The 23,132-nt window shown below is 37.8% G+C and overlaps 1 protein-coding gene across 1 annotated transcript in view; it reads right to left on the reverse strand.

Moving 5' to 3' along the window:
• The window catches only part of CEP192 (centrosomal protein 192), a 96,139-nt gene that overhangs the window by 40,546 nt on the left and 32,461 nt on the right, over positions 1-23,132 (reverse strand). The window contains exons 22-34 of the mRNA XM_075495456.1: positions 22,442-22,506; positions 22,169-22,360; positions 21,098-21,221; positions 18,935-19,065; positions 15,319-16,357; positions 15,082-15,208; positions 13,429-13,600; positions 7,396-8,284; positions 5,438-5,586; positions 3,379-3,609; positions 1,761-1,886; positions 660-803; positions 384-447 (exon numbers count right to left, since the gene is read on the reverse strand). Of these exons, the coding sequence (XP_075351571.1) occupies positions 384-447; positions 660-803; positions 1,761-1,886; positions 3,379-3,609; positions 5,438-5,586; positions 7,396-8,284; positions 13,429-13,600; positions 15,082-15,208; positions 15,319-16,357; positions 18,935-19,065; positions 21,098-21,221; positions 22,169-22,360; positions 22,442-22,506 (3,453 nt within the window). The remainder of the gene's footprint in view (positions 1-383; positions 448-659; positions 804-1,760; positions 1,887-3,378; positions 3,610-5,437; positions 5,587-7,395; positions 8,285-13,428; positions 13,601-15,081; positions 15,209-15,318; positions 16,358-18,934; positions 19,066-21,097; positions 21,222-22,168; positions 22,361-22,441; positions 22,507-23,132) is intronic.

Below are 23,132 nucleotides of genomic sequence, written 5' to 3' on the forward strand. Positions count from 1 at the left end.
TTTACTATTTAGGAAGCCAGAAAAACTCAGAGGTTTCTTCAAATTTCTTATCTATTTTGCAACCAGTACCATGTTTTCTTAAGTGATGATTTAATTCCCTCAGCAAAAGGAGTAAAGCAAATTTCACACATCTTGCAGGAGATAACCGCTTTGTACAGCTTGATACTGAAGTATAAATACCTCTTAATATCTAAAAGATTAAGACATAGAAGCATTCCACCTCCTTCTGTTACTAAAACTGAATGCGATACCCAAAATATTAGGACACAAACCAAAGAAAGAATGTTTCATTTCAAATTTGCAGCCTGTTCATGCAATTCTAACACATGCATATATTAAAGGTCAAATTTGTTTTAGTTGAAGTGAAAATCAAATTGCTATACCTGAACAAGAAATTTGTTTCTTAGGTGCGTGGAACAGAACCCAAACTGTTAAAGCTTCGGGATCCTGAAAAAGAAATTGGTTGACTCACCTTATGGGGAGGGGAGAGAATTACTGAAGATAAATAAATAAATAAATAAAACTAGCAACAAAACTCTACTGCTCAAATAGATAGACTCCCCAAAAATCATTACTGTCAACCCAGATGTTCAGAACCATCATTTCAGATGGCAAGGAACAGGAAAAAAAAAAAAATCAGTCAACTACACAGTACTCACTTGCCCATCATAGCTTGCATGTATCACATGATTTACAACTGATGGAGCTGCTATCTGAGAAGCTGCATTCATTTGAAGAGATTGTTCATTAGAAGGATTAACTGGTTCCTTGGAAAACGTGAAGCAACGCCAAGCTACTGCATTCTGTCAAAGAAATAAAGTATTAAAAGTATTAAATCTCTTATCGTCACTAACAATAATGCTGACAAAGCTGAGAAAAACAAGGCAAGTTCTGAACGATCTAAGTACTTTGGAAAAAACAATCAAAGATTAGCCTGTAGTTGGTATGTGATAGTCCAGCAAATCCTCTAAAAATAGTCAGAAACCCTTCTTCAGTAAAAGGAGACAAGCTGGAACGGGCTAGTTTAAGCCTTCAAGAAGTTTGGCTGTTCAAGACCAAATCTCACTAGTCACCAAGACGACCTGATCCAATCTTAACATAAGGCCAGTCCTTTCTTGTCCCCCCACATAAGGAAACAAGACCAGTTCTTCCCACAGCACAAAACAGTAGCCAGCCTAGCCAAAAATCTGCATTGCCACAGAGATGCAGAGGAGCTACAACATTGTAGCCTATAATACAGGTTATTATTGTCTAGTGGGAGACAAAGCGGATAGACTGAAGAGTCCCTGCTCTCGCTCCTGCAGAGGAAGAGAGAATATGTTAAAATTGCTATGAAGCAAGTTTGGCTGCTTGTTTGAACAGTCAGCTGTTCCACTTGAACAGTGGCACACACCTCCTTCTCAGAGGGAGGGATTAGGCAACACAACCCTTTTGCTATCTGCTGCCCTGTGCTCTCAAATCAGGTAACAGAGGCAGCAGTCCATGGCTGAGCTGTAAAAAAAGAAAAGAAAAAAAAAGGGAAAAAAACCCCAAACAAACAAAAACCCCACATGAAGCATTTTTGTTGGTACTAATACAGCTGAAACAGATACCACCCTACAAAAAAAAAAATTATTTCCTGACTAACCAAAGATTCCTTGGGAATCTTACATCTAGTGTCCAGGGTATGTTTCTTAATGACATATAACAAAGTGTTTTGGTATTAAAATTCAGTAGCACAATAAGTTAACTTTCACACAAAGGAAGTTTACTGTACTTACGGCATTAATAATAAGTCTAATTGGCACAAAAGCATGGGTTTTGTTGACAAGTTTTAGTGGAAGAGCCTTCCAACTGCCAGAAGTCAAGTCACCAAAATCCAGAAAATCTCTTTTTCCTATTTCCACCTGGTTTTAAGGCAAAGCAGAACTTATAAGGAAGGAAAACCTCCAAAACACACTACCACACAAAAGCACCAGGAAAGTAAGGATGTTATTCATCTTTTCCATTCTCTTAATGCTATACCAGCATACAATACACACCTCCTACCAGGGGTAGGAGGAGTCTAAGAAACATGTTATCTTTGATATCAGAAGGGGTTACATCCAACTGGTTATCTCCCACATATTTTGCCTCAATCGATTAAGCCAATCCTAGTGCAACATTTATCCACAAAATCCCAGTACACAACCAAATTTGGCTAATTTAAAATAAAAATAAATGTAAACTATGATTATTCCTAGCAAGTAAGAAATGTCAGTTTTAGATAGTTAAAATGTCATTTTAGCAAGTTAAAAGTTAAGAAAATAACTAAGAAGTAGTTAATTTTTTGTTAGCATAAAAACACTTGAGTGTCATGATCTGCAGAAAAAGACAACTTTTATTTGGTACTTTTTCCAGTCTCAAGAATATAACAAGACATGCAGAGACATAGCATAGGGTTTAATTTTATTTTAAATATGAAGCGAGTTTGAATGAACTATACCATGAAGAACATGGAGAATGATGGATTTTGCCAAACTATGTATAAAAGAATGCATTAAAAATTAAATTAAAATTTATGGAAGAAGCATAAAAAAAAATTATATCCATTCCTGTGTATTCAACTAGAATATCACTACTTTAAAACATATATTTAGCCCAAAGCAGGTTAACAGACCACCTTAAAATGGAAAAAGATTCTTAGCTGTGGTTAATGACTGAAAATTTTACTTTTAGCCTGTGACATTGCTCATATCATGTAATTTGTTCAGTCACCTCCAAAAGTACCATCAAGCCCATTTCTGCCTGTCCATACTCTTAAATTTAGGACTACATAAAGCCAGATTTAATTCTTAATGTCACACTGTCTCCTAACTGGTTGTTCTTTGTGATAAGACACAAGACAAAGCATTTTATACTCCACTTACTTTTAATTTTTAGTTAGTCCAAAATAAGAAAATATTATCTACAACCATAGATAAGCTGAAAGTAATAAGAAACCAAGACAAAGCCTACTTGATGTAAAAAATAAAGAAATCCTTACAATTGGAAATAAATGCTTTTTGTTACATTTTAATGCCCAATGGTATTCAACATAGCAGCTACTTAGAAAGCATTAGATGTTTAAGATCTCATCCATTCTTTTAATAATGAAAAAGCAATACCTTTTAATTTATTCTTTTCAGACAGTTGCATAATAATTCTTCATTTCCAGCTAGGTGCTTTTCCACAACTAAAACATCCTAGATAGTTCTATAAGCTTCTCATAAACATTCTCCTATGTTCCCTCCCCACTCCAAAAATAAGAAATCCCAGGTTCCTTTGAGGAACAACCTTGCATTCCTATTCTCTTCTAGTGTCATTAAACTATTCATAAAATTCCAATTAAAAAAAAAAACACAATAAGCAGCTACTTACTTCTAAATCAGGATTTTCAGCAACTGCTGTCAGAACTACCCTACTGGCCAAAGCTTCTGCCTGAACGATTGTCTCAGCATCTGCAGAAACTGGCCAAGATGAAACATTGAGAATGCACTGAAAGATCCCCGAATGACAAGGTAAGAAAAGTATTTTCAGATCATTGGTAGAATAGGGTCCTACGATGGCTTTGTTCTTGAAAACCAGACATTGATACTTCACAGGATCCATCTGAAAAACAAAATCTCTGTCATTTTCAGCAGGCCTCTTGCCAGAGGACAGTTTCTTTCAAAAATACCACATTTATCTGGCATCACTGCTCAACACAGACATTTTGTATATGTTTTTGCTCAACATTAATTATTGCATCTTCATATTCATGCCCCACTTGCATCTCACGCAACTGTAGGAATTTCAGCCTGAAAGTTGCTGGGGTTTTTCCAGCATCTAGTGAAAGATTAACACTGGGATTATAGTATTTATTATATTTGAAAGTGAATTCATAAGTAAAACCCTGATTTTTGAGAAAGAACAGCAGCAAAATAAACAAACAAAGCCAATTCTACTTGGTGCTTTCTGCCATCAAAGATGGGAGGAAGAGGTATTGTGGAAGAGTAATGTAAAGGTCAGTGGATGGAGGTCACCAGTAAATCCTAGTGCAGATGCCTTAAAGTTTCTGTTGTGAACATACTCATAGAAAATCTTCAAGCAGGAACAACAGACTGCAAGTCATACTCAGTATATCTCAGAGCTAACTTGACTGAAAAAAAAAGTTTTTTAATTATATTGTGCAGCAAACAAATTACATGTGTATATTTATTCATGGAAACAACTGTAAATGGGACTGTCAACTGTAAAGTAATTTCATGAAAAAAATCACCTCCTGGTACAACAGAATCTCATGTCTGAAGAGCTGCATAAGAGCCCAATGATACTGAGTAACTAGAAAAATATGTAAGAAATCTTAACTCTCATACACACATGTATATATACACACAAACACAGAATTGTGGTTTGGTGGTTTTTAAAGCAGAAATATTCAGAGAAAATGAGAGCAAAAACAGAAGTCATACTCCTGGAAAGACACGTGCTACATCTGCTGGAAAAAATATACCTAAGGAGGTATACGATAAGGATTTATAAAACTTACAAGCAGCAATATATAAAGTGAATTACTGTCCATTATTTCTCAGTAATAAGGACCAAACAAAAACAGCAAGAACCAGATTAAAAAAAAAAAAAAAAAAAAAGGAAAAAAGCAGTAGTGCATAGAATCCACAATTGAACTGAACTGTGGACAACACTACGCGATTTCAAGAGATTAACTAGATAAAGAGCAGTCCACCGAAAACTAATAAAAACAGAAATAACATCTAGCTCAAAAGTTCCCAAGCATCAAACTGCCAGAAGCTCAGAGTATACTATGCTTGTCCTGTTATATTCTTCTCTACTAGGAGTATTCATCAGTAAAGGAAATTAAATACTGATGGACATTTAATCTAATTCACTCTCATGTTCTTGAGATCTTTTACCTCTGGAACTATTACTATGATGACAGTAGTAGACAGAATTTAACAAAATTAAAGTGCAAGATGCCCAATCTATGGCCTACAAGCTACATACAACCCACAGAGCAACCCATCTAGCTTGAAGCCTGCTCCAAATATTTCTCATCCTCTGTCACACAAGATCTCCTGATTTCAAGAAAAATGGGAGCAAACTGCACAAAATGTTTTAGCAGTAACAGTTCTCTGTGTGGATGCTTTCTTTTCTAGGGCTGGCTTTTTTTGCATACAAAGGTGGGAACGAATAAGCTACAACACTTTATACATGCAAAGCAATTCTACAGGTCAGTCCCGTCATGTGGCATTTACCTCTCTATGCCTACTTGTCAGAATAAGTCAGGTGGCCTGGCTGAAAGAGGGTAGCACTCCTTTTGTCCATATTAACTACAAAATGGTAAAAAATTACAAATCTGTGCAGAGGGCTCTAATTTTACATATAACATCTGGTAAGATTACAGCATTATTCCTATAACTTTATTTAAAAAATCTCTTACCTTTTCCCCATTAACTGAAACACTGAGTATTCCAATGCTGACCTGCAACCACCGTTCAGTTGGATTAAAAATGCTAAGAACCGTCTGTGATGCAATTCCCACGCAACAGGCATTAGGGAACTTCAATTCTTCTGGTACTCTTACATGTCCTTGGGAGAAAATATGCTCCTGTTAGTTCCAAATACCCAGAAGCAAATCAGTACTCAGGCTGCCACCATGTCAAGTTTATAAACTCATTTGGCTACTGCTTCATTACAGCAAGGAAATGTTTGACTCCTATAGTTTTCATAAGAATGTTTTCCACAAGACTGATACTCAGAATTTCAATCAATTGTTTCTAATTTGCATCTTACTTCAAGTTCTACTGTTACGAACAAAAATATTTATGGAAACAGAACAACTCATGCAGACGCTAACCCAAAAAGTATATATATACATAGGTACCTTATATAAAATCTTCAGTGTTCAGAATTTAATCAGTACTAGCCCAACTCAGAAAATGTGAATATCAGTATTACAACATCTTTAGAACTTTTACACCAACCAAAAGGAAAAATCTTTTTTTCACCAGAGTATAACTGTTACCTAAAAAGGTGTTAAGGCATTTTTTGCTACAGAAAATACTGAGTACTCCTAGATCAGATTTTTGCTGTAGAAGTGCAGTCACCAAATCAAAAATAAATCCTGCTTCAAATATTTTACTTCCAGGAAGCCCTTACTTCCAAAATATTCAAAATAACTCTTTCAGAGGAATTGCAACATTATAATGACAAGTCAAAACTCAAATGGAAGTAAGAGTTCTCTGGCACACCAAGGATCAATCTCCATTATATCCAGAAACCCACTAATGGGTACTCATGTCAAAGTAAAAATTTGACTTCTCAGTTAGAGACACACATAATCACCTAAAGTAGTTTTAGTTACCTGAACAACAAGTTTTATTCTAAAGCCACACACTCTTATTCCTCTCCAAAAAAAAGAAAATTTAGCACAAGTATGAAGGTGAAAATATAAACCAAGACTGGCATCACTGGAAATTAAATTCAAAAACTCAAGTTTGCCAAAAAAACAAGTTTAGACTATATAGATATTCAGAGTTCAAGAACATGTACAAAACCCTAGAAATTATGTGCATTAAAAACTGGCAAAGAGTAAGATGGTTCAAATTTTACTATTTTAAAATGCACTAACAAGATCAATTGTCTAGAACAGCCAATAAACAGAAAATAACCTCTAAATTGCCACAAATTCAAACCTTCAACCCCACTAGCTTGTCATTTCATCTGAAAGAATTAGCCAGAAAAAAGTATAGCAAAAAACAACTAAAGAGATGATCGGTTAAAAAAGTCTTGAAAATAAAACACTACTTTGCATTGCTTAAGTTTAGAGCTAAGTCGAGATACAGAGAAATAGCAGAAAGTACAGAAGACGCTTGGCAGCTTGTCCTTCCCCTTCATAATGAGAAAACAGCTTAAGATCTCCACTCTCCTCCTTGGATTTTTTGGCTTAACCGACTGCTAACACCAAGTTAGGCTGGAGACAGAAATGTCATCTGCTTTCCAGATAAAACACAACTGAATTTCCAGAGCATGACTTGTCTTGCCTAGCATGAACCGCAGCTAGGATTTCTCTTCTTTCTACGAAAGACAGTCCTAGATCCTTTAAACAAACACAAAACCACTGAATGCTGAAGAAGAATGCTGAAGTTCTTCTAGATTATGAAAAATTTCTTTTAAGACCATTAAGGGGACTATAAAAATAGACACTGAATTCAGAGAACATCTTTAAATAAGGAAAATTAGTAATGCCTTCTTTTAAAATAACAAAGCTTGCATAAAGAATAGTTGTGGTTACACTTAGTAGTCATCTTAATTTTATTTACTATAATATTAGCATCATTATTATCACCATTCTTGTCCACAGCTGTATTTTAAACACACTCTAAAAAACACACTTACCAATACCAGGTGACTTTGGCAACTCCCACTCGTTTCTACCAGCTCCAAGAGGTTGTCCAGTACATGATTTTATATTTAAGATATTCTTGTTCCAGGAAGTAGAGTGTGGATTACAAAGCGAAGCTGTACCCAAAGAGCCAGGCCCAATATTTGGACCTAAAGGAATTCCTACCATAAGTGGATTCTCAACGTGTCCTGCTGGGATACCGGCACAAGGAAGCCCTGCTGGAAGACCAAAACCTGCAGAGCTGCAGCCATGAAACTCAGACAACACTGTATTTCCAGTAGATGGTGTACTTCCCAGATGCTGTTGTGCAAATGGAGTCGTTGCAAGAGAACGTCCTGTAAGCAATGTGGGAACAGAAGAAGAAATTGCTTGACTCTCAGAGGTAGTGACATGGGATTTAAAGCTTGAAATAGGAACATATTGTTCACCAGATGAGTTTTGTTTGAATGGCATGTAAGTGCTTAATCCAGGATATACGGGTAATACATTCAAGGATGGTAATACTTGTCTCTGTGCTTTGCTTGTTTGATCCTGCCACACTTCTTGTGCATCAACATCAACAGAAAGTGGCTGAAAGACACAGAATTTACTTGGTACAGCTGATTTAACATGGTCTGTCTCCTTTTGATTTGAAGGAATAGATGCAGGCTGCTTTTCATTCTTCAGAAAACCTTTTTTGGACAGTTCTTGACCCAGTACGTCATCAAGCTTTCTTTTAAGACCTGCAAGTTCATTTTCTTCTGATTTCTGGTCAACACTAAGCAGTGCTTCTTTTCTATTTCTTTGACATGAGTGGTCTTCTAAATTTTCATTTGTATGTTCCTGCGAAGGAGTTGGGCTGGCTCGAATTATTGTTGTGCTCAGTTCACTAGCATTTTCACTCTAGTAAACAAATATAATATGCAGTATTAAAAATTTTAGAAAAGCAGATAGGGTACATAAAACAAGACAAATCTTAACACCAGTATTGCCATCCAATATAAATAATCAAGTTTTTCAAGTCTAGTCTGAAGTTTTGCTTTTGTAACATCTGTAGCGCCTCACCTTGAAAAATAAAACCTGCGACTTTAACTTGTTTGCTGTCTAAAATCACATTCTGGTTAGGTGTACTGGGTCTGGCTGGGATGGAGTTGGTTTTCTTCATAGTAGCCCCTGTGGTGCTGTATTTTTAGATTTGTGACCAAAACAATGTTGATAACACACCAGTGTTTTAGCTATCACTGAGAAGTGCTTTCACAGTGTCAAGGCCTTCTCCATTTCTCACTCTGCCACTCCAGAGGGTAGGCTGGGGGTGGGCAAGAGGTAGGGAGGAGACACTGTCAGGACAGCTGACACCAACTGACCAAAGAGAGAATCCACACCATTTAATATCATGCTCAACAAGAAACCTGTGGGGAAATTTTTCGGAAGTAGCTGTTGCTCGGAGAATGGCTGGGCATTGGTTTGCTGGTAGCGAGTGATTGCTTTTGCATCATTTCCTCCCCTCTCCCCCCCTTCACTTATTAAACTGTCTTTATCTCAACCCACCAGTCCCCCACCCCACCCTTTTGCCCTTGGAATTCTCTCCTCCATCCTGCTGTGGGGGTGTGAGCAAGCAATTGTGGCAGGGATCAGCCACCAGCTGGGGTCAACCCACGACACTAGGCATTAACAACAGAAGAATGCTCTGCTTTCTGAAGTTACCACAGACTGAGAGAGCTTCCACAGGGCCAAAAATGTTTGACTTCCTATGATTTTATAGTGTCGTTCTGTGAGAAAGTAACTGTACTACAAAAAAAACCTAATGGAGCAGATTCCTAAACTCACTGACTGGTTCACAGATATTATTATTCTAAAAAAGAGAGACCTGCAGTAAATTTTCTTACATATTGTGTTTGGATCCAATACCACAAAGATTTTCATGTTTAAAAATGCATGAAACATAGAATCATTTAGGTTGGAAAAGACCTTTAAGATCATCAAGTCCAACAGTAAACGTAGCACTGCCAAGTCCACCACTAAACCAAGTCCCTCAGCACCACATCTACATGTCTCTTAAATGCCTCCAGGGATGGTGACTCAACCACTTCCCTGGGCAGCCTGTCCCAATGCTTGACAACCCCTTCTGGGAAGAAATTTTTCCTAGTATCCAATCTAAACCTCCCCTGGCAAAACTTGAGGCCATTTCCTCTTGTCCTACCCCTTGTTACTTGGGAGAAGAGACCAACACCCACCTCACCTACAGTCTCCTTTCAGGTACTTGTAGAAAGCAATAAGGTCTCCCCTCAGCCTCCTTTTCTCCAGGCTAAACAACCCCAGTTCCCTCAGCTGCTCCTCAGAAGACTTGTGCCCTAGACCCTTCACCAGCTTCACTGCTCTTCTTTGGACATGCTCCAGCACCTCAATGTCTTTCTTGTAGTGGGGGGCCCAAAACTGAACACAGTGTTTGAGGTGCAACCTCACCAGTGCCGAGTACAGGGGGATGATCACTTCCCTAGTCCTGGTGGCCACACTATTTCTGATACAATCGATCCTAATCGATCCTTATTTCTGATAGAATCGATCCTAAATAGCAGCATCCAAGTGTGGTATAGATTATTCTCTCCATATTCTTTATAACTTTCTTGAATGCAAAGGTACTTGCTAAGGTCTAAGTTTCTTCTAACAAGAAATGAGAATCCCCAAGTATTAGGAGTCCACTAACAAAAAGCTCATCCTGATTAGGTATCAAATCTGTACTTAGGGTTCTTAGTAAAAGCTAAGGACCTAAAAGCAGTAAATTACAGTAACATCATAGCAGATTTCCGAGAACAAAAAAAAAACACCACCACACACACCACTAAAGACATACTTGCCAGTTTGCTTTCTTTGTGTACTCACACAAAGAAGTCATTCAAGCCTAAAGACCTTCCATTTTGGCAGGTATGCATGGTGTAGGTAGAATAAGTGCACCTTATCCTCAGAGTCCTGGAATTTTTGTACTTAGAAATCAAACCAAGAGAAAAAGAAGTACAAACCATAAACATGCATACACACAAATGTGTTTCAAGGAATCTCCTACTGGGTTAACTGTCAAGAGCAGAAGTGATTACACCCTCTCATGCACTGTTCATAGCTACTAAGAACAGCGTTGGCACTAATCAGTGGAGGAGGATTGACTATGGAAGACCCACCCTCCCACCCAACTTGGCAGCCTGCACAATACAGTGGATGGAACTCCACGTATTTCCCCTACCAATCTGAAAAATGAAAGTGTTCTTTAGACATGCTACAAAGGTTAATTTTTTTCTTGTGAAGTACATCCAGACCACAGATTCCATTTTCAAATATGGTGTTTCAAACTAATTTTTAAAAGTTGCAAAACCAAAACTATACAGTGTGGTTTCAAAGCAATCAGACATTAGCTCAGGACAGGTGTACCTAGAGAACTCTGATACAGGAACAAGAGAGCTACAGGAAAGGATGAAGAATATCAACCGTATAAAGCAATTGTTCAGCTTAAATAAATAGGGCTCGGGAGGCAGGGAAAGGCATGTGAAAGAAGGGGAAAGAACAATAAACTAGCTGTTTGGATTGTTGTAGAAAAGTAAGCTGCAAGTTACAATTCTTTAAAAAGGGCATTCAGGGCAGCTGCCTGAGGTGAGGTGGCTCACTAGGCCAAATCAACCTGTTGTGGTTTAACCCCAGCCAGCAACTGAGCACCACCCAGCCGCTCGCTCGCTCGCTCCCCCACAATAGGATGGGGGAAGAGAATCAGAAGAGTAAAAGGGAGAAAACTCATGGGCTGAGATAAAGACAGTTTAATAGGGAAAGCAAAACCTGCGCACACAAGCAAAGTAAAGTAAGGAATTCATTCACTACTTCCCATGGGCAGGCAGGTGTTCAGCCATCTCCAGGAAAGCAAGGCTCCATCACGCGTAACAGTTACTTGGGAAGACAAATGCCATCACTCTGAACGTCCCCCCCGGTCCTTCTTCTTCCCCAGCTTTATATACTGAGCATGACGTCATATGGCATGGAATAGCCCTTTGGTCAGTTTGGATCAACTATCCTGGCTGTGTCCCCTCCCAGCTTCTTCTGCACCTGGCAGAGCATAGGAAGCTGAAAAGTCCTTGACTAGTGCAGCAACAACTAAAACATCTCTGTATTATCAACACTGTTCTCAGCACAAATCCAAAACATAGCCCCCACAAATCCAAAACATAGCCCCATACCAGCCACTATAAAGAAAATTATCTCAGCTGAAACCAGGACACAACCAAACAAGAAATAAAAAAAGATTTTTAAAAATCATGCACCTTTGACAACCTGACCCTAGTGGTAAAGGGAGAGGGCTAATCTGGTTAAACAGATTGTGTTACAGGAAGTATTCAGATCGGAAGATAACACCAATACAAACATTCTTGTTGTCTGTAAGAAGCTTCAGGCAAGGGACATGAAAGTGGCTCTTAACAAGTACAAATGAGATTAAGATCTGTCTGTCTCTCTCCCTCTCAACGTAAAAGATTACTAACCCAAGGGAATAAATTAACACTGCAGCCTTATAAATGGGACTTATAAACTTACTCATAATACAAATATAAAACTTTGGAAAAGCACTTGAGGATCTCCTTGCTAAACTACCCTGGGGAACAAAGACTACTCAAACAGTAGCATCTCTTCAAGAGAGAGGCAAACTAGTACGCAGCCAGTTACACCAAAGCATCAAGAGCCACTCGTTTGCATGAGATGACAGGAATCTAGAACCATATGCATTTCAGACGTGAAATAGACCCAAGAACTGATGCTATGCCAGTACTGACTGGAAGCAAATACCCATTTAAATTTGCCCTTGGGTTCCTTCCTGCAGGACTGCGATTCCCACTGGAAACAGCAAGATGGAAAAGAACAGATATTCCCCGTGTAACTTGAGCAACTAGACCTAGACCAAAATGGGCTATGGCCAGAACACACACTTCCTTCTTCCTGATGCTTTCAGCATGAAGGAACATTGCTGCTGGTGTTCCTATAGGAAGAAGAGAAGAAGAGAAGAAGCTTCACTAAGCTTTCACTAGCCACGAGTACTGAAAAGCCTCACCCTCTGCAAACGGGGAAAAAAAAAAAAAAGCACAGTGGAGAGCATTTCTATTTCCTGTGTTAGAGGAATCCATAACTGATAAAGGTATTACAAAGTAAATGTAACCACTCAGATTTACACAGATATGGATGCAGTCAGAGAGGTTTTTCAGCTTTTGTTTGTTTGTTTTTTGACGTTCCATCCACATTTCCACACACTTTGGAAGCAGGGAGGCATAACAGAAAGATTCCAGACTCCAAGGAACCCATGGATTTAGATAAAAGAATGCCAGTTATCTTAATCAGCAGAAGATTGCAAGTCTGAACAAAAGTTTCACTCTCGGACTACACTCTTTGCTAAAGCAGTAAGAACAGTCAGAATGACTGTCAGAGGTAGAAAACGATAGCTTCAGTCCTAAAAAAAAGAAGTTAAAGCTAAAATACATATTTATAAACATTTCTCCAGGGGAAAAAAAAAAAAAAAAAAGGGAAAAATATTCTCCTAACAGCTGAAGCTGAGCAGAAAGGGAGCCTCAGGAGTGATGAAAGCAGATATAGATCCTACAAACTACTACTGGAATACTGCACTGCATTCCAAGAACAGAATGACTTAACATGCAATTGGGGGGGGGGGGGAATCAAAGGGGAAAAATACACCAACTCTAACTGTTTTTCAAAAGTTAGAAGTTCTTTGAATGTTTTACTATGTTTATATTCATTAGGGTTTGTGCATTTAACACAATCTATTTCAGAATTTAAATTTCTGAAACTCAGGAGTGGGGGAGAAGCAGAACACCTTTTCCCTATGCACAGCATGTCCTAAACTCTTCCAAAACCCTTAAGGCTTTTCTAATTTATTGACATTTTTTCATCTATTTATTCTAATTATTTTGACCATTTAAGGGTTTGGTTTGGGGGTGAGGGAGAGGTGTAGTTTTGTTTGTTTTAAAGAAAGGGAATTAATACATATTTACAGTTCAAGATTTTCTTACCCAGTATGTCTCTGGATTATGTATTACAGCTGTGTTCTTAAGGGTACTGTCAGATGCAGAGACATATGTTAATCTGCTCATGCTAGGACTTGAGTAAACTGACTGAGGTAGTACACTCTCTTTGCAAGAAGATTCCTGATAACATGACGTGCAAGTAAAGTCAGTTTCAGACCTGAAAAACAGATTCAAAGAACATCAGTATTAGAATGTATTTCTAATGCTGCCCCCAAGAAAATCAATATTACACATTAGCTATACTATTCTAAAAATCAACTTACTTAGCCATTCTGTTTAGCACAGTCAGTAGAAATGAGAAATCAGCTCTCAATTAACCTTTACAAGTTCTGGCTTTGATGTACATAAAACTCATTTTCATTAGATATAAATCTGTAAGGCAAAGCATCAGAGTTCCACAACTGAACTCAGATGCTAAGGTCACAGAAATAACACAACAACTTATTAAAAGAAAAAAAGATGAATCAATATACTTGTATCTAACTAGATGGAAGAACGTCACATGAAATCATTCAACATCACAGGCATCATGCATTAGTATTTCCTATTCACTGCTGAGATTGTCTTCATTTCACACACCTGAAAACACGGGATCTCTCACCACTTTGTCAAACAAGAAGAGATAATATGAAAACAATTGAAGTCACTGACAATTTTAACTGGAAATCCTAATTGTCTATATAACATGCTTGCAAAAATACCCATACTTCTGCATATTTTAACTTTTGAGAAATGCCAGACAGCCTGTAATTCTAATATCACATACAATACACTAACTATAGTTAAGTATCAAACAGTGAACTTAAAAGTTAAGGCAAAGAAATCAGTTGCCTCCTCTTTTTATGAGAATGTATACAGCCTTTGGCTACTGGCCATGTTTATATGTTTAAGACTACATAATCAACTTAGCTGCACTCTTATAGTTTATATAACACTTACTGTTATGGGAGCTCATTTAAAAAACATTGCCCTTTCAGTTGCTGAGAAAGCCTTAAATCTTAGACACAAGTTGTAGTTTCAAAATATGAAGTGGTCAAAAGCAATACAAATATTTCTACCCATCCTCTCTCACAACAAGCAGTGGTATGAATCAGAGAACCAAACTGAGTGAAAAAGTTTAAAAAACTTTTTTAAAAAAACTAAGTTTAAAAAAAAACACATCTTCATTGGTCTATACAATGTCAAGCTTTCTTATCATATAATTAACACCAAAACCCCCAACCAACTAGCTTTATTTGTAATAGATGAATTACACTAGAACAACTATTAATAAATATGGGATTTTGTAGCTCCATCAACAACAAAGTTTTAGGTATCTGAGGTATACAACTAGCTAACGGGCTGAATATTTTGTATTCTTGCATTACTGGATAATCCTGAGTAGAAACAGCAACGTTGCTGTCCAGCACCTCTGTCTCATCAGGCCAGTGAAGAAAATAAAAAGTTAAAAATTGCTTAAGACTGCTTCCCCACACACATAATAAAAGCAAATAGAAAGCTTAGTCTAAGAATGAAGTCTTAGCCTAATAAAGATCTTCTATAAACTGAGACCAAGGACAACATTCAAACTAAAACATGATCCCTCAAAAATCCTCATGAAGTATTATTAATTCTTATAACCTACAGCAAGAAATTTACCCTGAAAATGCTGTTCCAGAAGTCTCACTAGGAGAAGAGTGGATTAGTGGTGAAGTTGAAGGTCTGAAGCTATACTGCTCATCCTCTAGAGGCTGCAAGTCACATTCAGGTAGAATGGGTTTATGCTCTGGTAAACAAACAGAATTTAGTAACAGTATTTATTTAAGCACAGGAAACAAGCCTACTGTCAAGAAAAGCCTCTTCAACAACTGGTTACATTTATACAGGTTTACTTACCAGTACTACTCTGGGAAGTTGGGGAGAGCTTCTCAAAAGTTACATGTTTTGCATTCCCACCACAAGCAGTACTGGCATCTTTGTTTCTCTTCTCTATTTTTGAATTTTGCTTCTTTTCATCATTGTTCAATTTCTGTGTAGGCTTTGCTTTTGTAGGACTTACTGAGACATATTTACTAGATTGCTTGGCAGGTTGTAAGTTGCTGAGTGACAGAGTATTTCCTGTACTTCTTTCCACCAAATCATTACATGGTTCAGGAACAGCATTTGTTGCTTGATCTGCTGTTTCTGTGTCTTCCCTGATACAACAGCTACTAGTGAGATCGTTGGTCTGGTAAGCAAGCGGACTTCTCTGTGCCACTTCCATTTTTGTGGCTAAAGGAATTCCACATGTCTGTGCTTCATTTCCAGTAGGTGAGGTTTGGGTATCGAGCATATCTGATCTAAGATCAGCATTCACTGACTGTAAGTGTTTACTATTTACTAAATCTGACAGCTTTTCTGAATATTTAACACTATTTGCTGTTACATCTTCATGGTTGGGAAGTCCAGGCAGACTAGAGAAATTCTGAATATAATTTTCTTCATTAAAATAATCCAGAAATCGCTTCTCTGTTTCTTCCTGCTTGCTATGATTATTTATCAAGTCTGCTGCAAGAGTATCCTTATTATCTTTACTCAGTAAAAAGGTATCAGGCATAAGGTTCTGGACAGATGCTTCATGTTTCACAATACTCTCATATTCACTTTCATGTCCAATCTCATCTGTTTTTTTGAGGTATTTTTCCATATCAAATGCGCTATTTTCCACATTGCTGGATAATACCTGATTAGCAGAGAGTTCTGCCTCTTTAACAATTCCAGGAAGGAAACAGGCTCTTTGACTTTTATTAGAGAGTGCCATCATCATAGCAGCTAGCTGGGAAGGATCAGCACTGGAGGAAGCATTAGCAATAGCAGAGGCAATTGTGCTAATACTCAGGACAGAGTCAGAATGATTAGATAAGCCATCTTCAAACTTGTCTTTATGAATTCCATCCTACAACAAACCAAAATGAGTTAAGCACCAAATTAAGAAATTTTGGTTTAGTGGTTTTTGTGGTTTGGTGGTTGTTTTTCTTTTTTTTTTAATTATTTTGCATTTCGGTATATGGTAATATATTAACATTTCTAGTTGTCATATTTAATCGACTGTCAAGAAGGAATACTGCAATAGGCATAATTCTCATTGTACTGATTTTTTAAGTCTACTCCACAAAATTTGTTTAAAAGATTAAATAAAGTTTGCTTGCTAGGAAGCCTTAGTTCCTGTAAAACTTTTAAAATCCTAAATTGTTTTAATTCAGTTGGAAGAACTGTGAGTAAAATACCATCAGGAACAAATACAGCAGAGAAGAAACTACCGTGACCAAATACACAGTATTTTTCCAATTAACTTTAAACCATCTGCCTCGCTACAAGGGGAAGACAAAGCTATTTCTACAGTTTTCTCTATCACTCAAGTCTGATTTCTTCTTTAGTTTTCACATTGGCTATTAGCAAAGGGCATGAAATAAGTAGACAGTCATGTCCAGACCACAATCTCTACCCACCTCTCTTAGATACACATACATTCAGGAAAACATATGTCCTCCTGTAGATATGCATGCATGTCTTCATAACATGCTCATAAAAAGACTGACGAAGTATGGAGCATAGGCTGGACTGAGTGGACTATGACTGGACTGAAAATTGGCTGCTCAAAGGGTTGTGATCAGCAGCACAAAGTCCAGCAGGAGGCCAGCCACTTGCTAGTGGAGTACCCCAGGAATCAAGACTGGGGCCAGTACTGTTCAACATCTTCATTAATGACGTGGACGATGGGGCAGAGTGCACCCTCAGCAAATTTCCCCATCATACACAACTGGGAGGTGCAGTTTACACACCAGGAGAGTGGGCTGGCATTCAGAGGGACCTCAACAGGCTGGAAAAACAGGCTGAGAAGTATCTCAAGAAGTTCAAAGGGAAATGCCAAGACCAGCACCTGGATAACCGCATGCACCCATACAGGCTGGGGACTGACCAGCTGGAAAGCAGCTTGGCAGAAAGGACTTGCAGGTCCTAGTAGACATGAAGTTGTCCATGAATCACCAATGTGCCCTTGTGGCAAAGAAGGCCAACAGCATCCTGGGCTGCAGTAAGAAAAGAGTTGCCAGCAGGCTTAGGGAGGTGATCCTTCCCCTCTACTCAGCACTGGTGTGACCACATCTGGAGTGCTGTGTCCACTTACGGACTCCCCAGTACAAGAGAAGACACGGACATACTGGAGTCTAGTGAAGGGTCACAAAGATGAGTAAGAACTTGGAGCATTTGTCATATGAGGAGAGAGCTGGAACTGTTTAGTCTCAGGAAGACAAGGCTCAGGAGGAAATGTTATCAATGTGTATAAATACCCGATGGGGAGAGGAGGGGGGCAGGGAGGAGTAAAGAAGATGGACCCAGATTCTTCTCCAAGGTATCCAGTGAAAAGAAAGGAGGCAACAGGCACAATTTTAAACACAGGAAATTCCATTTAAACACAAGGAAAAGATTTTTAATGTCAACATGATCAAACACTGGAACAGGTTGCCCAGAGAGACTATAGAGTCTCCATCCTTGGAGATATTCAAAACGTAACCAGATCTTGATCAACCTGCTCTATTTGACCTGGCTTTGAGCAAGAAGGGATGGACAAGATGATCTCCAGGAGTGCCTTCCGACCTCAACCATTCTGTGATTTGTCTGTGTTTGAGAACATTTTAGCATCCATATCAGACTAAGGGTGACCTAAACTTGTGTATCCAGATTCTGATCTACTCTACCCTCAATTTGTACATTATCAAAACCCTAAATTACTCATTTTGTATCTAGAAGAATAGGGATAAGGATAAATTAGAAAGAAAAGCAATTATGGCAGTGCAGTCAAAGTGCAGCCAACCAGTTCTTCTACATTTAAGTCTGCAGCCTTCATCATTTGATCAGCTAAACCAAGTCAAACTTGCTAGCTACCGTTTCCTTTCAGTGATCATGTAGGAGAAGGGCTGTTTCTGTACCTGAACGGATCTGTATGTGTTCTGCCTGATCAGAAAAAGAACATGACATGTTAAGGCAGAGAAGGTAGGTGTCTAGGATTATCAAATTGAAAATACACCTTTTTCAGACTTACACCATGTCAATATTTTTTTAATTTTATCAAGTATAAGACTTTATTCACATGCTAAAGACAAGTTGTTTCATTAAAAAAAAATAGAAAGGGAAGACATAGCTGAAATTCAGAAACTTGATCGCAGAACGTCAATAGCCTAGGAATCTCTGAAAAACTATGGGCTGACAGACCAAGCAACTCAAAAAGTGAAGCAGGGAGAAAAAGAAAAATGAGATGGTGATAGTAACACCTGACTCACTACAGGATCATGGCATTCTAATGAAACTATCCTAACAGTGGCACCTGCTAGGATTCAAATGATCAATATCAAAAGCAGTGAGCTGATACGAAAGCCCAAATTTAGCCATATTCAAAGCAACAATAATAATTGGAGTTATTTGAATTTTGTTCAAGTTCATAGTTGCACTTAATAGAAAAGTACAAGAGAAATACCTTTGCTTTACTTTTGGTAGCAGCTTCTACATTAATGGTTTTAGGTATTCCAGCTGCAGTATCCATCTGATGCCATGCACTCTCACAGCTGGTAGAATATGCATGTTCTTTTGTTTGTGCTTCTAAGTCATCTAAGAACAAAAAAAAAAGACAGGGAATTAATTTAAACTAAATTGTCTAAACACATGCATTCTTGGGATACACATGTTCTCTTAATGCTCTACAGAAAAAAGAGCTGTTATAATGGCACAAATCCAAATACTGCAAGCATCAATTGTTTCCTGTACAGTAGTCAAAGTTTACATTCGAGTCACAAAATTAGCTGGCATTAAGAATACCATGCTCACACTCTTCAAATTTCATTTTCAGTTAGCTTATCATATTAGCATAAGCTAAACAAAACTTTTCATAAAATGGTGTTTGCAAGATAATATGAACATAGACCAAACTCCAGTAGAAAACTAGACGAGTTAAATCTGAGTAAAGCAAATTTCCTTATGCTGGAGACAGGATTTGACTGAGGCAGATAGCAGTGAACTGGTGATTTTGAAGGATTATGTTTAGGAGGGACAGGTATGTTTCTGAAACCATCAAAACAACAAATAATCTTCTTGATTAGGAGATCAAACCCAAACTAGGAGGTATTGTTCATATGACATCTAAAGGCTACCATATCAACAAATAAGTTCCTGCTTGAAGGAAAACATCTGGACTCCCTAGAACACTAAAACAACTTTTAAAGATGCTCTGATCAGTGAGGAAACAACTATGAAACAACAAACAATTTTGGTTTGGGTTGGTTGGGGTTTTTTTTTTGGGGGGGGGGGGGGGGGGGATTGTTTTGTTTTGTTTTTTCTTTACTTCTGTTCTTATAGTAGATATTTGGGGTTTGAATATACTTCTTATTTCATGTAACACCCTCCTCAGGTTGCTGACCTCTCAGCTTCCTCTCCATCTGCTGCTCCTTAAAGAGGAATTGCATACAGGTATTGCTGATAAAGATTATTATTGCCAGTACTACTGAAAATCAGATGGCAGTAACTATTAATGCCCTGGCCACAAAGTGACCTAAATAGCTACTTTCTCTAGCATTTATAGCAACCCTCATATCAAAAGAGCTGCAGAGCACATTAGGGTATTTTTCTATTATTCAAAGCAACAATTATAACTACAATTTCATTGAACAGAGGTCATGAACTCAGTGAACTCCTGGTATTTTTTGACAAAAATCCAGCCTATTGTATAGTGAATTTAAGCACACTAACACTAGATTAAAAAAAAATAATAATCATTAGAGACCTTTTGAAAATATTTGCAAGGTCCCAGCATGAGGAAAATTACAGCTGTAAAGCTGTTTCAAGGAAGCAGGCTCCATAAAAGCCTGATGGGTGTTTTTCACCAATGCAAAAAAGTATTTAAGTCACTGCACTGACTGTACAAGCAGGTTCACAAAGATTGATGTTGCCACAGTTCTATCAAAAGCAGTAGAGGTGCTTTAAAATGCACTCATCCTTTCCTAAACATACCTTATTAAGTTGATAGGCATATATATGCACCCAAATGCGTGCTGTGATCTTTACATATAAAATTTTGGAGGAATCTCCTAAATTAGGACTTTAAGTTAAGCAGATATCATGGGAGTGTAACTTTAAAAAAAAAAAGATAGCAGGAAAAAATGTAGACTATGTTTTATGCACACACTATCAGCTCAGCTATATCCCGAACTGTTTTCCTTCTTTCCCTATATCCTCTATACCTATATGAGCAAACAGACCAGTTTTCTGGGGTTTTTTGGTTGGTTGGTTGGTTGGTTTTTTGCAACACATTTATACAGCTTTTTCAACAGAAAAAACTCTGAACAGACTTTAATTATTACAAGACATTCTGGTAGTTATCCAGCATCTGGAAATGCTGAAATATCCAAGACAATTCAGGGTAGTACTTGGTATTAGAATGTTCTCTGTTGTAAGTGTTTAGGTTCTGTGTTTTTCTGGGAGAAGGGAGGGATGGGGGAGGTGCTCACAGCAAAAAAGATATTTGGTGAATGAAAACTAGAGTCTTTCTGTCAGAGATTACTCTTAATAGTCTTTAACAGCTCTATACAAGTAATTCTTAACTACTGTTATAACCACTGTCTAGGGCTGACCCTTCTTGTATAATTACCTGGAAACACCTCAAACAACTGTGAAATCTCTTGGCCGGTGTCACCTCCTGACGAATCAGATTGCCTTAGCAAAGCAACAGGTTGCCTTTTCTTCGGAGATGTAATACAGTAACCAAAAGATGGCTATAAAAAAAAAATTACCCCGGAATACAGCATGAGTAAATTCAGTCATTAATAAATAGGTTCAGTAGGCTTGCAAAGCAGTTTCAGCCACAGTGTCTCCCCAGTTGGTGTTTGGCTCTCATACCATTGAGAAATAACATATGCCTCCTAGCATTGCAAATGCCTAATCCAAATACATACACTTCCAATACATACATAAAATAAACTAATAACTTATTTATACCAGTTAGACAAAAGTAGTACATATGCTGTCATCATCTCTGCCTGGAGGCAGGCTCTGCCACTCAGCCTCTGAATGCACCAGGACAGAACATGCCAACTCTACCAATTCACCAGGACACGACTGAATTACACAAGCATTATTTGTACGCACTTCCCTGATGTTTTTTTTTTGTCTGCAACACAGATGAGATACTGTATACCAACAGCAGATAAGAGAAGAGACAGGTACAGATAGATGCAAGAAGCATACGGAAGTATATTGGTAAGTTAGAGTCTAGATGACTACATTTTTACTGAAGTCGAGCGTTTGCCTAAATGGCACATCAACTATCAATAGCCATTCAAAGATACCCTCACTGTTCAAATACCTCTGTCTGAGCAGCATTTCATTCAACTACTATGTGGATTGTTTGCTTGGACCTCCAATGCGCACCCTGTATATGGTGTACTTTTCTCTCTCTAATCCTACACGTAGTTAGTTCCTGACCAAAAGGTGAAGATCAAGATTCATCAGTAACACCAGCCAGCCCTTCACATCAGAAATCCCAAGTGGGAAACACAAGCCAATCCAGACCTGTCACGCATTGAGAATTTCCTTCGCAAGTGAACTTAGAAAAGTAGTTCTCAGAAAGAATTAGTTACAATATTAAAAAAACAAAAGTAGTGCTAGCCGTTGTTGTTCTTGTCCTTTCTTTGTGTCTTAATATTAACATTAAGATACATACCCGTTTCACATCACTGCCTCCACCAAGACAACCAAGAGCTTCAGATCTCTGGCCAAAGAACTCCCCCAGAGACAAACGTAAATAACTGGCATCTTTATCAAGACCAGATGTTCTCAGCAGAATGCAGCTACTGGCAGATTTCCATGAAGTATCTGCTAATTCAGATGCATTTAGAATTTCTACTTTTTCCGCCTGCAGACAAAGACATTTCAGAAGTTGTAACTTGCAAATAAATTAGAGAACTATTCTGCTTACATTGAGATAATTAGTTACCTGCACAAGTTTGTGTGCTTTCTCAAATTCTTCCTGGTCTTGTGCAATCATAGCTGCTGCTTCAGCTTAAAACCAAAGAGAAAATTTATTAAAGTAAAGCATAAGTCATTACTATTTTGATTCATTAAATTTTGAAGGACAGATATTGCAATATTTAATTCTACATTTGACACAGTTTGGGACACACTAGGAGTTATTTCATCCTCTTATGGTGAGAAAAGTTCATGTGACATTCGTTTAAAAGAGTACTCGCTGGATCTTTAGAAGCCAAAGTAAAATCAGCATTTAGCTAACTAACTTAGTGGTGAATAAAGAAAGTCTCTTATGGCCTTAACCCCAGGCCAAACTATAACTTTTCATAGGTTATGCTACCCACACTAGATAGAATTGAGCATCATGCAGCTACTTCCAAACAAACTTTTACTACATTTGGTTTTGAAAATTTCATCAAGGTGGTACCTGTGAATTTGAGCAAAAGAAACAGACTGGTTTGTACCAGTTCATTAAATACCTGTGCAAATTAACAGTCCAAATAAATCAATACTTCTTTTAAATTGAAATTCTTGTATTATTTTCACAATTACCATTTACAGAACAATGAACACTTAAAGTGTCCTCACCAAAATGATGTGAAAAACTGCTGATCAAGAGATACTGCTCTACCACCTTATTTCAATGTTAAAGTATCATT

Source organism: Mycteria americana, chromosome 2, assembly GCF_035582795.1.
Source record: "Mycteria americana isolate JAX WOST 10 ecotype Jacksonville Zoo and Gardens chromosome 2, USCA_MyAme_1.0, whole genome shotgun sequence".
Lineage (NCBI taxonomy): Eukaryota > Metazoa > Chordata > Aves > Ciconiiformes > Ciconiidae > Mycteria > Mycteria americana.